The sequence below is a fragment of the Dromiciops gliroides genome, chromosome 6, assembly GCF_019393635.1.
Source record: "Dromiciops gliroides isolate mDroGli1 chromosome 6, mDroGli1.pri, whole genome shotgun sequence".
In the NCBI taxonomy this organism is placed as follows: domain Eukaryota; kingdom Metazoa; phylum Chordata; class Mammalia; order Microbiotheria; family Microbiotheriidae; genus Dromiciops; species Dromiciops gliroides.
In genome coordinates this window covers 124,274,206-124,289,856 of record NC_057866.1, presented here as the reverse complement: position 1 = coordinate 124,289,856, position 15,651 = coordinate 124,274,206, and the positions used below count along the sequence as shown (strand labels likewise).

At 39.4% G+C, this 15,651-nt stretch overlaps 1 protein-coding gene across 2 annotated transcripts in view; it reads left to right on the top strand.

Moving 5' to 3' along the window:
* LNX1 (ligand of numb-protein X 1) overlaps nucleotides 1–15,651 on the top strand; it is a 115,307-nt gene that overhangs the window by 75,961 nt on the left and 23,695 nt on the right. Inside the window, exon 6 of one of the 2 annotated variants that reach the window (XM_043970101.1) lies at nucleotides 12,338–12,430. In XM_043970101.1, the coding sequence (XP_043826036.1) occupies nucleotides 12,338–12,430 (93 nt within the window). Of the gene's footprint in view, nucleotides 1–12,298; nucleotides 12,431–15,651 lie in introns of both variants that reach the window. The other variant, XM_043970100.1, reaches the window with a different exon arrangement.

Sequence of the window (15,651 nt, the reverse complement as noted above, 5' to 3'; positions counted from 1 at the left end):
TATACTTTCATAATAGCCAAGATTTTCAATGAAGATTCACTGCTATATATTAAATATTTAACAGTAAAACTGTGAATTATGTCTAATATGTATATGTAATATGCATGGATACACACAAAGCTATATCTTGTCGCTTAAAACTGCATTAATACTTACTAGCTGTGTGACCCTGGGCAAGTCACTTAACCCCAATTGCCTCACTAAAAAAAAAAAAAACTGCATTAAGACCCATGTAACAACTTGTAAAGGACATACATTTAGAGACCATCAAAGAACATCTGTGATTTCATTGGCATAGACAATCCCTGATGAGGATTCTCCTTCTACCAAGGCAAACCAGCACCTGTTCTGAAATTAATAGTGTTAGAAAAGTTGATTTGAGACACTGAGCGCTTATGTGACTTGGCCAGAGCCAGACAGCCAGTGTGTGCCAGGAAAAGGACTTGAACCCAGGCCTTCTTGTCTCCCAGACCTACTCTCTATCCACTACACCATGCTGTGATGCAGTATCAGCATTGGTTTCTTACTTTTCCTGAATTCTATTCCAGCTAGCCAATGAGTTCTGCTGAGTATCTGGAGCTCTGAGGCAGTCACTTAGAAATTAAGTCAACAAGCATTTATTAAGTGCTTACTGCATGCCAGGCCTTGTACCAAGGGCCAGAAATACAAATACAAGTGAAAGAAAGATAGGACTTACCCTCAAGGAGCTTACATTTCATTTCACTTAAAAGGAAGCTGAAAAGGAGGGATGATGGGTATGCTCAGCGGCAGGGTAGGGAATGTCTGGTGGGTCAGGAGTGGATCTTGGAGAGGAATTGGCCTGTGCAATTTCCTGTGCAAAGATGGAGGTTCTGGGAGGAACCAGCCAATCAGAAGAATGGGCCACAGGAGTGGAGGGTACTTCCAGTGTGAGAATCCAGGGGTGAGAGGGAGCTTCTAGTGTGAGGAGGTTTCTGGGGCATGGTAGAGAAAGTGTGGATTCAAGATGGAACCTGGGGAAGAATCAAGTTTCCTGGAGTCAGTCAGAATTTCAAGTGAAATGCAAACTCTCTATGCAGTACCCTTTTCTGTGTCTCTTTTGTATGATGATGCAAAGAACATGGTCTATTTTAGTAACCTTTCTCTCTAGGGTTGTGTAAAAGAAGCAAATGCTCATGGTGTCTATGGATGAAGGGAGAGTTCTTTTTGAAGTGACTCTCCAAAGTCAGTGTTGTATATTGATTGAGCACTGGGCATGGAGTCCAGAAGATCAATCTAGATTCAAATCCTTGTTGGATACTTACTGGATGTGTGATCCTTGCCAAAACATTTAATCTCCCTTTGCCTCAGTTTCCACATCAGTAAGAGGAAAGGGTTTTGGTGGTCTGCAAGGTTTCTTCTAGCTTCAAATCTATGATCCCATTCTGTGTTCCCTACAGGAGCTGTGTGATTTTTGTCTTTGTGTCTGCACGCTTATTAGCACAGTGCCTGGCACATACTAAGTACTCAGTAGGACTGAAGGCCATCAAATTCAACCCCTTCATTTTACAGATAGGAAACTAAGGCCAAGTAAGGTTCAATGGCTTGCCCAGAACCATTCAACTTGTAAGTGTCTGAAGCAAGATTTGAACTCATCATTCTGTATACTATACTATGGCACCTCTCAAAAATGATTAATTGATAAATTAATTTTAATTATCATTCACAGTCAAAATATTTCAGTCACTGTTAAGAAATGAAGAGTGTTAGACTTGGGTTCAAATTCTGGCTCCATGGTGTATCATCTGTTTGATCTTGGGAAAGTTCTTTTTTTAGACCTCAATTTCCTGATCTGGAACTAGAGAATCTCTAAGGTCTTTTCTTTTCTAGCTTTTAAGTTTTTCAATTAAAACTAACAGGCATCTATTAAACACCTACCATGTGTAAGGCAACATGCTAGGTTCTGGTGATAAAAAGACAAGGTGAAAAATAGGCCTTGCCCTCAAAGAGCTTACATTGTACTGGGGCAGTTTACACGTAGCTTTCTAATGAACTGTGTATCACCAGGAAACATCATTTTTCAGATGAAATTCCTTCTGGGATTAGCAGGAAATCATGTAACTCCAGGGTCCTTCATCTTTTTTCATGTTGTTATCTTCTTCCTCTGGACTCACATGCACATCCCCAAGCAGGGCAAATCATGACAGATTGACCCCAAGTAAATGTGGTGAAAAACATGGATAACTGAGGGCATGGTGTTTGTGGAACCCAGCTAACTCACATTTTGGAATTTTATTTTGTACCCCCTTTCATTCAGCGTGACTTGGACAAGCCACCATGGGTTTAGTGTTATCAAACAGCTAATTGACTCCCTTCCAGACCCATGCTGCTGTATTGGACACAATAAAATTCAGCCTCTCTAGAGGACTGTTTCTTGGGTGGGCAATGGAAAGAATAATGCCAAGTGGTTTTGATCCTTAGGGGGCACTACTGGTAACATGGCCAAGTCCCACGGACATAAAGGAGGTTGGTCTCAAACACGTAGCTCTGTAGGTTATTGGCTTTAACCATAATGCTATGACAAGAATAATGATGACGACTCACATCTGTGGAAAACTCTCAGGTTTATGAAGTGCTTTACTCAGAATTGTAAGTGTTGGAACAAGGATGGGAATCTAGGTCTTTGGACACAGGGGGCAGTGAGTGTAAAGGAGATGGAAGTTGGAGTGGGATGTGTGAGAAATGATATTTCACCTCTCAGAGTCACAGTTTCCTTATCTGACTTGGGAAAGTCAAGATTCAGAGGAGAGGAAACCTTAATTAAAATGATGTAACTTTGGAATTCCAATTGATAAAAATCCTACACATCCCTTCTCTTTAAAACAATGATTCTTAATGTGAGGCACCCTGAACTTTAAAAAAAAAGTTTGATAATTGTATTTTGATATAAATGGTTTCCTTTGTAATACTATGCATTCTATGCATTTGAAAACTGTACTCCAAAGAGGGGTCCATAGGCTTTCCCAGATTCCCAAAGGAGTCCATGGTACAACAAAGGTGGAAAAAAAAAACCCTTTAAAAGATCTGTTATTTTATCCACATGCCCACTCCCTGTATGAATGAAGGTTGCAGCCCCTCTGACAGGGTATCCATGTCTGTAAGATATAACTATGATAATACCGTAAACCTCTTAAAGATACCTTATGGCCAATTCAGAAGTTGTTGTGGTGAAAAAGTCCATTACCTCGTGGCTTTCTAACAGCTTCTGGAGAGCCCGAGCCTCTCCAGATCTGGACAGATTAGTCCCCAGCTGACAGATGCTAGGACCTAAGCTTGGGGCCTGCTCACCTTGGGAAGACCATAGGATTGTAAATTGCAAGCTCCAGGCCAACCCCCTCTGTTTACAGATACAGAAGATGAGGCCAGAGAGGTTAAGTGATTTGCTCAGGTAGAAAATAGTGGAGATGGGCTCTAAATCCAGAGCTTTTCCCATTGTTTTATGTCATCACATCTTTAGCTCTATTGGAGCTTGCACTCCACTGGCATAACATGCATTAGGTCAATGCCATCTGAGGAGGGCTTTAGTGGAGGAAAATCACATGGAAATACTTTGTTATTCTATTGGCTCATAGGCAAACTTTCATGATTAGTAATTCCTCTTACTGACAAGTTCAGCTTTCCCCCCTTTAGTCATCCATTTGCATGGCACATGAAGTATTCATTTGGGTGGGAAATGAAAAGAAGGGTCAACAGCACCAATTGGGGGGGGGCGGGGCAGTGGGGGTTAAGTGACTTGCCCAGGGTCACACAGCTAGTAAGTGTGAAATGTCTGAGGCTAGATTTGAACTCAGGTACTCCTGAATCCAGGGCCGGTGCTTTGTCCACTGCGCCACCTAGCTGCCCCCAACAGCACCAATTCTTGCACCTCTACAAGTGAAAGGAAACAATCCCTTGTGCTCCAATGTATTGACTTTCTGGTACGAAGGAAGAATAATTTATGTCTCTAATTATAGTGCTATATGGTTTGAAAATTTTGTTGTCATTGTTCAGTTTTCTGATTCTTTATGACCCCATTTGGAGTTTTCTTGGCAAAGATACTTGGAGTGGGGAGCAGCTAGGTGGCGCAGTGGATAGAGCCCTGGCCTTGAATTCAGGAGGACCTGAGTTCAAATGCGGCCTCAGACACTCGACACTTACCAGCTGTGTGACCCTGGGCAAGTCACTTAACCCTCATTGCCTCACACACAAAAAAGATACTTGGAATGGTTTAGCCAATTACTTCTCCAGCTCATTTTACAGATGAGGAAAAGAGGTGAAGTGACTTGCCCAGGGTCACACAGCTAGTAAGTGTCTCAGACTGGATTTGAAGTCAGTCTTCCTGATTCCAGGCCAGCACTCTATCCACTGTGCCACTTAGTTGCCTATAGGATTCTCAAATACTTTCCCATGTGGGTTGTTTCCTTCTAGTAGAATGTAAGTTCCTTGAGGGCAAGAAATGTTTTGTTTTTGTCTTTTTTATCCTCTGCCTACTTGGGTCCTGGTATAGTGGATAGAGAGCTGTCCTTGGTTCTAAAAGAATCTGGGTTTGTCTCACCTCTGATACATACTGGTGATGTAGCCCTAGGTAAGTCACTTAACCTCTCAGTGAGCCAAGAAACTCTTTAAGTTGATATGTTGCAGAGATGATGTGGCCTGCCATAGTAGAAGGATTTTCCTCATCTGAGACTTTCCTATGTCAATAAAATCACAGGTCTCATCTCTATTCCTTATCCCCAGTGCTTAGCACAGTGCCTAACACATAGTAGCAACTTAAGAAATCCCTGCTGAATCTCATGAGACAGGTAGTACAGTTGTAGTGTTTTTAGTTTACAAATCAGTCAATCAACTAAACGTACATTAATTACCTGCCTGGTGCCAGGCATTGGGTGAGGCCAGCAACACAAAGACAGAAATGAAATAGTCCCCAAATAGTCAGCCTCAAAGAATGTTTGCTCTTAGAGACTGAAACTTGTTTGAGTTGCATACGACTAGCAAGGCAATGTTGGAACTTCATCCTCTTGATTCCAAGTCTAGTTAGATGCATGAGGGTACAGGATCGAGGATTCACCTGCACAAAGTAATGGATGCGTGGATAGGGCACCGGCCCTGGAGTCAGGAGTACCTGAGTTCAAATCCGGCCTCAGACACTTACTAGCTTACTAGTGACCCTGGGCAAGTCACTTAACCCCAATTGCCTCACTAAAAAAAAAAAAACACCAAAAAAAACCCAAAACAAAACAAAGTAATGGATGCATTTTCCCACTTATGATAGGTCCCACCTCATTGTGGAAGAGTGGAGAAGCCCCTCTACATGCAGACTTGGTGTGCCTTTTTTATTAGGTGGTTGGTGTGAGCTGAGAACTTAACATTACAAGTAAGGATTTCCACGTACATGGAGAGCCGTTATTTATTAGGGGTGCCTTTCTGCCAATAACTTAATGCTAAATACAGCACATGAAAATCCAGTGAGAAGTCTGAGACTGAAAATGTGAATTGAATAACTGTTGCAGACTGCTCCTTGGCATTTGGGCTTTGTCTGTCCACTTGATGTGATGTATGAGCCTAAAATACCCTTGATCCTTTATGAGGTGATTAGATCTGGTGTCCTCTCTTCTTCCAAGACTAACTCAACACAAAACACAGGCCCAGAGTGGGAAGTTGTGCCAGCATGCTTCAAGAGGCCTGAAATTTCCCAAAGAGAGAGAGACCAAGTTGGGCTCCTCAGTTCAAGATTCATCCCTAATGTTTACCCCCAATTTGTCTCGAGAAATTTTTTTTTCTAGGAGAGTATCGAAGATAAACTCATTAGGATAATTGATGCCAGCGAAACAAAGAAGTGGACACAGTTATTGTAAAATGCTTTTCCAAGAAGTGCATCTAGCTAGCTAATGCCATAGATCTTTGTGTCAGGTTTCTTAATTCCTACTTCCTGGATGAGTTATTTATGTGGCCTTTGGAACCTGACTTGAACGTCTTTGCTTTATATCTGATGAGAAACACCCGGGAAAGAAAAAAAAGCAGTGACTACTCTGATCATCAGAGATTACTGGGCTTTTCATACAAGAGAACGTGGCTTGGAGAGTTGGGGTTGGTTGTCTGAATTCACAGGATCTGGCTGTCCTCACTGTCAGGCTTCTGCAATGCTTCCAGTTGCTGTGTGTCTTCATATGGAATTCATCACATTTATAACCTCCTTGTAAATAATCAATCAGTTAGGTGATACAGTGGATAGAGTGTCTAGACAGGAGTCAGGAAGACCTGAGTTCAAATCCAGGCTCAGACACTTACTAGCTATGTGACCCTGGGCAAGTCACTTAACCCTTTTTGCCTTGGTTTTCCTCATCTATAAAATGAACTGGAGACAGAAATGGCAAAGCACTCCAGTATCTTTGCCAAGAAAACCCCAAATGGGGGTCATGAAGAGCCAGACACAACTAAAATGTCTAAACAACAACAAAACAATCAGTTGTCTGGGTGGGAAGCCCTGGGGACAGATTTCTCTTAAAATGAAAAAAAAGTAAGGTCAGGAAATTGTTTTTATAATATTGATATTATAGGAGTGGTTTCTGTGCTAAGACTTGTGATATTAATAATTCAGGGAAATCACTTATTGAATGAAGACTAATTAGTATAACTGGTACTATTCTGATGAAGAAACGTGTATGGAGACTAACAATGTAAAAGAAGACCCTATCAGTTTTACCAATGGTGTTTTTATTGCTTCTTTTCTTTTTTTTTTTTTTTTGTATGACCACCTTACTGGTCAGAAAATAATAGAAATTTGTACAGGGTTTACAAAGTGCTTTCCTCATAGCAATCTTGTGAAAGAAGCTAGTGAAAGTGTTAATCCTGATATAAATGAGGAAAATTCAAGTGATGATCTAGTCATCCAACCTTATTTTACAGGTGAGGAAACTGAGGCCATGGAGGCCAACTGGCTTGCATGAGGTTTTGAAGCCAGTAAGTAGAAGACCTGTGTTTAAAAGTCACAGAACCATTGATTTAGAGCCAGAAGGGACCTTAGAGGTCATTTGTTCCAACCTTATCATTTTACAGGTGAGGAAACTGAGTCCCAGAGAGGTTCAGTGCCTTACCCAGGGTCACACAGGCAGTAAGTTGCAGGGCCAGATTTTGATCTCTAGTGTTTCCTGATTCAGTGCCCTAAAGTCTATGACTCCAAACCAATCTCCCTTTTGTTCTATTTCATACTGTAGAACTCTTTCTACTTCACCACATCACCTCTGGGGGGAGGGAAAGAAAAGAATAAAAGGGTGAGTGAGTACAAAATCTATTCATTTCCACTGCCTTAGATGATAACTTTGAGTAGGGGTTGGGGCTGTGGAAGGGAGAACACAGAGAAATCCCCAACTGATGCCTGAGCTGGCTATTACAAATCACCTGGGGATGATTTTCCTTGAGATAATTGGCTCATTCTGCCCCCAACTCATGAGAGACTCGATTTTTGACAGAAAGTCAGAATGTTCTTCATTGTCCTTCAGGGCACTGACTCCCCAGAATGGAGTTACCTGAGAAGTGATGAATAATCAGAAAGTTGCTTGGGAAGCACAGAATTAGCCCAAATAGAGTTGGGCCGTCTCGAGGGATGTTTCATCTGAGCTCTAGTTCCATCTGTTCAAGTCTCCCTATTTCCTGTGTTTGGAATATTGGCGTCCACCCAATAAAATTAGTTAACAAACATTTATTAAGTGCTTACTATATGCCAGTCATTGTGCTAAGTACTGGGGATTCAAAGGCAAAAATATAGTTCCAGTATTGGGCCCATCAGGCACTCACATTCTAATGGGAGAGACACAACAGGCCAACACCTGTGTACAGACAAGCTCCTATGCATGGTAGATGGAAACTGCAGTGTCTCTGTTTCCCTTGAACAATACTGGAGAAACGCTAGCAAATTTTTACTCTCTAATCTCATTTTTCTATACTCCACTAGGATTGGGACTTTTGTGTTTACATTTGTCATTGCATCACCATCTTCATTCCAACATGCTTTCAGAAAATGTTATAATTCCCAACCACATAGATAGTAATTCATCCATTACATTTTAGTATGGCTGCTTGCAGATGACATATAGGGAGATGCCTTCATCTCATCAGTAAACTAGCTCCAAATTCCACTGTAGGATGTCATTTTGGGAAAGTCTTCTTATAGATGACTAGTCCCATTCATGATATAGAGACTTTACTTCACAGTCCAACAAAACAAATGACCATATTGAACATGTCCAAAAATGTGTGTCTTATTCTGCGTATTAGTCCATCAATTCTTGCCAAGTAGTGTAGCATTCTATTGTAGTATATTATATTGTAGTATAGGTTGTTCTCCTGGTTTTGCTCACTTCTGTCTTCATACAAGTCTCCCTAAACTTCTCTGAAACTCACCATTTCCGATAGCACAATAATATTCCATTACATTCATACACCATTGTTTGTTCAACCATCTCCCAACAGGGCACCAACCATGCCCTTAGTTTCTAGGTTTTTGCCACTATAAAAAGAGGTGCTCTAAATATTTTTGTACATATAAGACCTTTTTTTTTCTTATACTACTATTAGTATTTCTAGGTCAAAGGATCTACACAGTTTTGTAACTTTTGGGAAATGGTTCCAAATTTCTTTCTAAAATGACTCTATCAATTCACAACTCCACCAATAGTGCATTGATATGCCTGCTTTTCTATAGTCCCTCCAACAACTGCCATTTTCCTTTTTTATCATCTTTGCCAATCTGATGGGTGTGAGATAGAGCCTTTAATTTGTGTTTCTCTAGTTTATTAGTGATTTTGGTACTTTTTTACATGATTAAGAGAGCTTAGATTTCTACCCTTGGGAACCACCTGTTAATATCATTTGACCATTTATCAATTGGAATGGCATTTATTCTTCTAAATTTACTTGCCCACTTTCAAGAACTCATTCCCCAATTCATTTCATCCTTCAGGATGACCTTGTTTTGAAATTTTTATTCATGTATTTGAGAATGAAGATCATTTTCTTTGTCACTGAGGTCACTATTTCAATTTATCTCCTTTTTTCCCCCCTTTTTTTGGCAGGGCAATGAGAGTTTAGCAACTTGCCCAGGGTCACGCAGCCAGTAAGTGTCAAGTGTCTGAGGCTGGATTTGAACTCAGGTCCTCCTGAATCCAAGGCCTGTGTTTTATCTACTGCGCCACCTAGCTGCCCCACAATTTATCTTTTTTTTTTTTAATCTGCTACAATGTGCTGCAGAAGTGTGACTCAAAATAAAACCCTCTATTATTTACATGAAAGATATATCATTGGATAAGTGTTTAGATGGGGAAGATCCAGATACTTTACCACTGTTAAATTATTCTAAGTATTAAAATGATTTCAAACTAGAAATTAGAAAGGGGAAAACTTTCAAAAAGATTCCATGATTCAATCAGCCCAGAGCAATTTCATGGTTTAATGCCTCCTTTTCATCTTCTTTTATACTTATTAGATGGCTCAATTCATCTGTCTCAGTCTGTGTTTTTTTTCTTTGTCTCTGACTTTCTCTTTCATCTGATTATTTAATGTTTGGGTTCATGTGACTTTCTTCAGTCCTGGCTATTAAAATGCTCTACAGGAGGTGTCAAATTCATGGCTTTGTGGGCTACTCCCAAGTTCTGCCTGAAACCAGATAAAAATGTAATTGGGAAATGTTTAACAAAGTAAACAAAAATTCAATGCAACATAGATCATGTTGATTTGAGATGTCCTTCATCATTATGCAGCCTATGGGAATCCTTTTGTATTTGAGTTTGACCCCCTGCTCTATGCTGCTATTTACCATACCAGCTTTTTCAGTAAAGTAGTACAAGTTATTCTAATTAGCCTTCATCTAGGGATTGGTTTCCCTGTATCATTTATATATTACAAGTCAGGAAGATCTGGATTCAAGTCTATCTCTGACATGTCCTGTCCATGCTATCCTGGGCAAGTCACTTAACTTCTCAAAGAACTAGGTAACTGGAAGTTGTGGGAAAAGTGCCAAGTTGAATCTGGGGTTCCCCCAGACGAGTGAAATCACAGTCCATTCTCTGTCCTTGAAATTTAAAAAACCCAGCCTTTAGAAATCAGTATTCCTCAGTTGATGTTATGTGGTTGTGAACCCAGGAACACCATGATTTCTGAAAATCAGAATAGTTGGTGATCCAAAAGCAACAGAAAGATGCTGCTGCTGCTACTGCTCTGTGTGTGTGTGTGTGTGTGTGTGTGTGTGTGTGTGTGTTATAAATAAGGTGCAATATACTACCAAAAAAGTTGGATTAGGCTAGAAGAAATTAGAAGTTCACTCAATGGAATAATGACTGTTTAAATTGAAAAAACTAGCCTTTTCTTTGGATAGTCTTAAGGCTACTCATGACATGTTTTTAAGAAGGAAGCATTCTATAACTTTCAGGTGTTAAGAATTTTTATATTTTGGATATTCTTTATTTCTACTCTATATCCTTCATGCTGCAACCAAGTCCATTCCGGCTTTTTTTCTCTACCTTTAGTAAACCAAATATACTGCATTAGAAAAATTCAAGACACAGATTTTAGTCTGAGATCTGTCACTAATTAGCTCAGTGAGCTCAGTCAGTTTAATCTCTTTCCTTATCTATAAAATGGGTATAATCCTACTTGTGTAACCTATATCTAAGAGTTGTTGTGAGAATCTAATGAGATAATGTAGGTTGCATGGTAGATAGGATACTATACCTGGAATCAGGAGTTAAAATCTTGCCTTAGATACTAGCTGGATGGCCATTGGCAAGTCATTTAACCTTTGCTTGCCTCATTTCCTCACCATTAAAAATGGGGATAATAATAGCATCTACCTTCCAGTGTTGTTGTGAAGATCAAATGAAATTGAATTTGTAAAGCACTCTGCAAATGTGAAAGCACCATGCAAATGTTAGCTATTATTTGTAGTTTGCAAACTATAAGATCAGCATTTTATGAAAAATGAAAGGTTGGTTTGGTTTATTTTGGTGGGCTCTAATCCTAACATTTTACAGCCTCTCAGAAATATTTTCTTCAAAGTTTTCACTGTGTACCTTTAGATTGTTTACAGGCTTCTCTGTCATAGCAGATAGAGTTCTGCAATCGGAGTCAGGAAGCCCTGAGTTCAAATTCAACTCATAATAGTTATGAGCTGTGTGACATGAGCCAGTTAAAATCTCCATTAACTTCTGTTTCCTTATATGCATAATGAGAATAATACATGAAGTACCCTTTCCCACAGCATTAATATGAGGCTCAGATTAGTTAATTTATATACTGTGTCTTATAGATCTTCAAGTGCGACATGTGTCACTTATTATTGTTGTTATTATTATAACCATCTTGGAGAACTTGTTCGAATTTTCCAGGTGTGTGTCTTTTCACTTCCCTGCTAGAAATTTAAATCCCTTTAGGGATAGCACTAGATTCTCTTCCTCATCTTTTCTCTTTTTTTTTTCTTTTTTTTTTCGGGCAATGAGGGTTAAGTGACTTGCCCAGGGTCACACAGCTAGTAAGTGTTAAGTGTCTGGGGCTGGATTTGAACTCAGGTACTCCTGAATCCAGGGCCAGTGCTTTATCCACTGCGCCACCTAGCTGCCCCCATCTTTTCTCTTTCTCCCTCTCATCTCCCCTCTTTCTCACTGTCATCTCCCCCACATTCTTTTTTCATTGTCTTTTTTTTTTTTAGTGAGGCAATTGGGGTTAAGTGACTTGCCCAGGGTCACACAGCTAGTAAGTGTTAAGTGTCTGAGGCCGGATTTGAACTCAGGTACTCCTGACTCCAGCGCCCGTGCTCTATCTGCTGTGCTACCTAGCTGCCCCTTTCATTGTCTTTTTAAAGAATTTTTTCCCCTGAAAGATAATATGGCATGTAACATCCAGCAGGATATTCTGAAACATTGTTGTCTAAGGCAGTGAGTGAAAATGTGACTATTAAAGTACTATTTATTAAAGAAAGGTTAAAAATAATGCATTTATTGATACTGGCAACACCAACAGTTTTTTTAGGATAGAGAGATTCCCAAACATCGGTCCTATGGGAATTAGCCATTCTATAGAAGGCAGTTGAAAACAGGTTTTCAGTTCTGATATCGCTACTAAGCAGTTGTGTGACCTTGGGCAAAACTCATGTCAACTTTATGAGTCTCTGTTTCTTCTTCTGTGAAATCAAGGAGCAGGGCCAGAACCATCTCCAAAGTCCCTTCCAATGCTAACATTCTGTAATCCTATAATCCATCCTCTGGTGTGGGATTTATGTAAGCGGGATTTACATTTGTGTCTCATCACACAGGCCAGCGAAAGACGAGTTCACTTCGTTGTGTCCCGGCAGACTCGACAGCAAGGTGCTGACATCTTGCAGGAGGGAGGCTGGAACGCCAATGGCAGCCCGCCCTTGCGCGGCGAGAGGAGGAATACTCACAAGGTGAGTCCGAGGACTTGAACTGTCCTGACTGTTTATGCTGCAGAAGTGGAGACTATTTTGCTGCCTTGACATTTTAAAATCACCTCTGGTCATCGTCCTTAGGAAAGGCACTACTGGCCTTAAATTAAATACGTAAAAAACATCTTATATCTTTTATCTAAGCTAGGAAAAGAGGAAAGTGAGTGATGAAAATGAAACCAAGTCTCAGCCTCATATACTGTAGACAAACCTGCTTTCTCACCAGACAATCAGTTGCAGTGTTCCCTGGTAAAAAATCTTTTAGGTTGATTTTAAAAATAAATGAATAAAGACGAGAATAAAGCAAGAAGTTTGACTGGATTTGGGTTTTGGAAAGTCTCAATCTGGCTGAAGATGACCATAATGACATTCGTGGTGTTTGTTCTTTGTTTCTTAAGGGGATGAATTTGGGTGAATCAGTAGGTACAGCTTGTACTTTGGTCTATGACTATTTTATATCACGGTCATTTCCTAATGACTCAACTAACCCTCACCCCCACCCCCACCCCCCAAGTCCCATTTCCTCGTTAGAATCTCCTCTGGTAACATAATAGTACAGCTCAATGAAACCAGAGCCATAGGTAGGAATTTTTTCCCTTGGGGTAAACTCAGTTGAGCTGAGGAGAGGGGGTTGAAGAGGGGAGTCCAAGATATGACTGTTTCCCTGCACAGCCCCTGGCTTATTGTAAGCACTCAATAAATGTTTGTTGCTTGCCTGCCTGCAGAATACAGGCAGAGGTCATAGAAGCTAAGGAATTGCAGTTACTACAGGCATTATTATCCCCATTTTACAGGTCAGGAAACTGAGATTCAGAAAAATTGAGTGATTTGTTAAGTCACATAGTAAGCCTCAGAGGTGGAATTTGCTACAAGTTCTCTCTTGACTCTGACAATCAAATGAGATAATTATATGTTAAGCTGTTCACAGACCTTAAAGTGCTATTCATGTAAGCTATTATAATTGTTATCTTTTTAAATGGGGTTCAGATGGAAACAAATGGTCCTGGGATATGTCATTATCTTAGTATTCTTCCTTTGTCGTCAATGTTCTATGTGTTGTTGCATAGGTAGGCAAAATAGTCTTTTTAAAAAAGTTTTTCTTAAGTACAGAGGTTTTTATTCTATTATTTTGAGTTCCAAATTCTCTCTCCTTCTACTCTCTTCCCCACACAATGAGAAGGCAAGAAAAACAAAACCTATTACAAATTTGTTTAGTCTTGCAAAACAAAATTTTGCATTAGCCATGTTCCCTCCACATTCCTCTAAGAAAAAAGCAAGAAAAAGGAATAATGAGAAAAAAACAAGCCATGGTTCAATCTGTATTGTGAATTAATCGGTTCCCTCTCTGGAGGTGGATAGCATGTTTCATCATGAAACTTTTGGAATTGTGGTCAGTCATTGTGTTGATCAGTTACCAGGTCTTTCAAAGTTAACTTTACAATATTGCTATTACTGTGTAGATTGTTCTCCTGGTTCTGCTCACTTCATTTTTCATTAGTTGACACAAATGTTCCCAGGCTTTTCTGAAACTATCCCTTTTATTATTTCCAACAGCACAAGAGTATTCCATCACATTCATATATCACAACTTGTTCAGCATTTCCCAGTTGATGGGCATCCTTTGTTTCCAGTTCTGTGCCACCATAAATAGAGCAAAATGCAATACTTTTTTTAGCTGAAAAAAATGGATTAGGATGTGTTTATCCTTTGAGGCTCACTGAATGGAGCTTCAGTACAGTCCCAAGAGCAGATAGGGCAAGGGGGATGATATGTCCTCTGATTCCCCATGGATGGGTTTTTTAAAAAAATTTTTAATTTTTTAGTGAGGCAATTGGGGTTAAGTGACTTGCCCAGGGTCACACAACTAGTTAAGTGTCTGAGGTCGGATTTGAACTCAGGTACTCCTGACTTCAGGGCCAGTGCTCTATCCACTGCGCCATCTAGTGCCCCCTCATGGATGTTTTGAAAGTTTTTTGTTAAATGTGATTTGGAGATTAGGAATATTTGAGAGGGTGATTTCTATTCAAACCATTATTTTTAATTTTTAATGAATCAATGTTTCTGGTGGATTATGGACATTTTCAATTTGTAATTTAGATTTGGTTCTAGGACAGATTTTTTTTTTTAAATTAGTTCTTCAGGTCTGTATTTGTCAGTCCACAAAAGATAATGAGCTTCTGATGTATAATTCTAGCCAGTAGGTCATGTCTTGGTAGGTGATTGGCAGATCCTAAGTTTTTATAGGCTGCAGTAATGTATTGTACAATCTTCACTGTTTCCTTGCATAATCCCTAAGTAATCACCAATAAAAATAATAATGACAGTCTTCACTGTTTTCCTTGCATAATCTACATTGATCCCTAATTAATAAATAAAAATAATAACTAAGCCACACTGTTTGCAAACAATAAAACCAGAAACCCATAATGCAAGCTATTTCCTAACTACTAGGCAGTGATTACAAAACAAAATGCTGTATTGTTTCCAAGGGAGAAAGTGGAGTCAGGAAAACCTGTTTGGAGATCCATACAAATAACAATGAAGATGTCTACTGTGGTAGTGGTAGTAAAAGAAGACAAAAGCAACAGGATTGGGAAACTAATTAAATTTTAATAATTCCAAAGTTTTTTTTAATTATAGGAGATTAGATGAAAGCTTGTGCTACAGAGACAGTAAAATCAGAAAGAACAGTAGGGTTAAGAAGAAAAAAATAAGGCCAATTTTTCACTTGTTTGTTGAGTTTGAAGTATTGTTTGTACTTTCAGGGAGAGAAGTCCTATAGACAATCAGAGATATGGGTTCAGAGCTCAGAAGAGAGATCAGGGCTGAAGATATAGCTTTGGGAGTAATTTACATAATAGTAGGAGTTGTAGACATGGAAGAGATTGAGTTTGTTTTTTTTATGTGGATTTATTTTATATCCTGCTACTTTGCTAAAGTTGTTAATTGTTTCAAGTAATTTTTGACTTGATTCTCGAGGATTCCTTAAGTATACCATCATATCATCTGCAAAGAGTGATAGTTTTGTTTCCTCTTTGCCTATTCTAATTCCTTTAATTCCTTTCTCTTCTCTGATTGCTAAAGCTAACATTTCTAGGACAATATTAAATAATAGGGGTGATAATGGACATCCCTGTTTCACCCCTGATCTTATTGGGAAGGCCTCTAATTTATCTCCATTGCATATAATACTTGCTGATGGC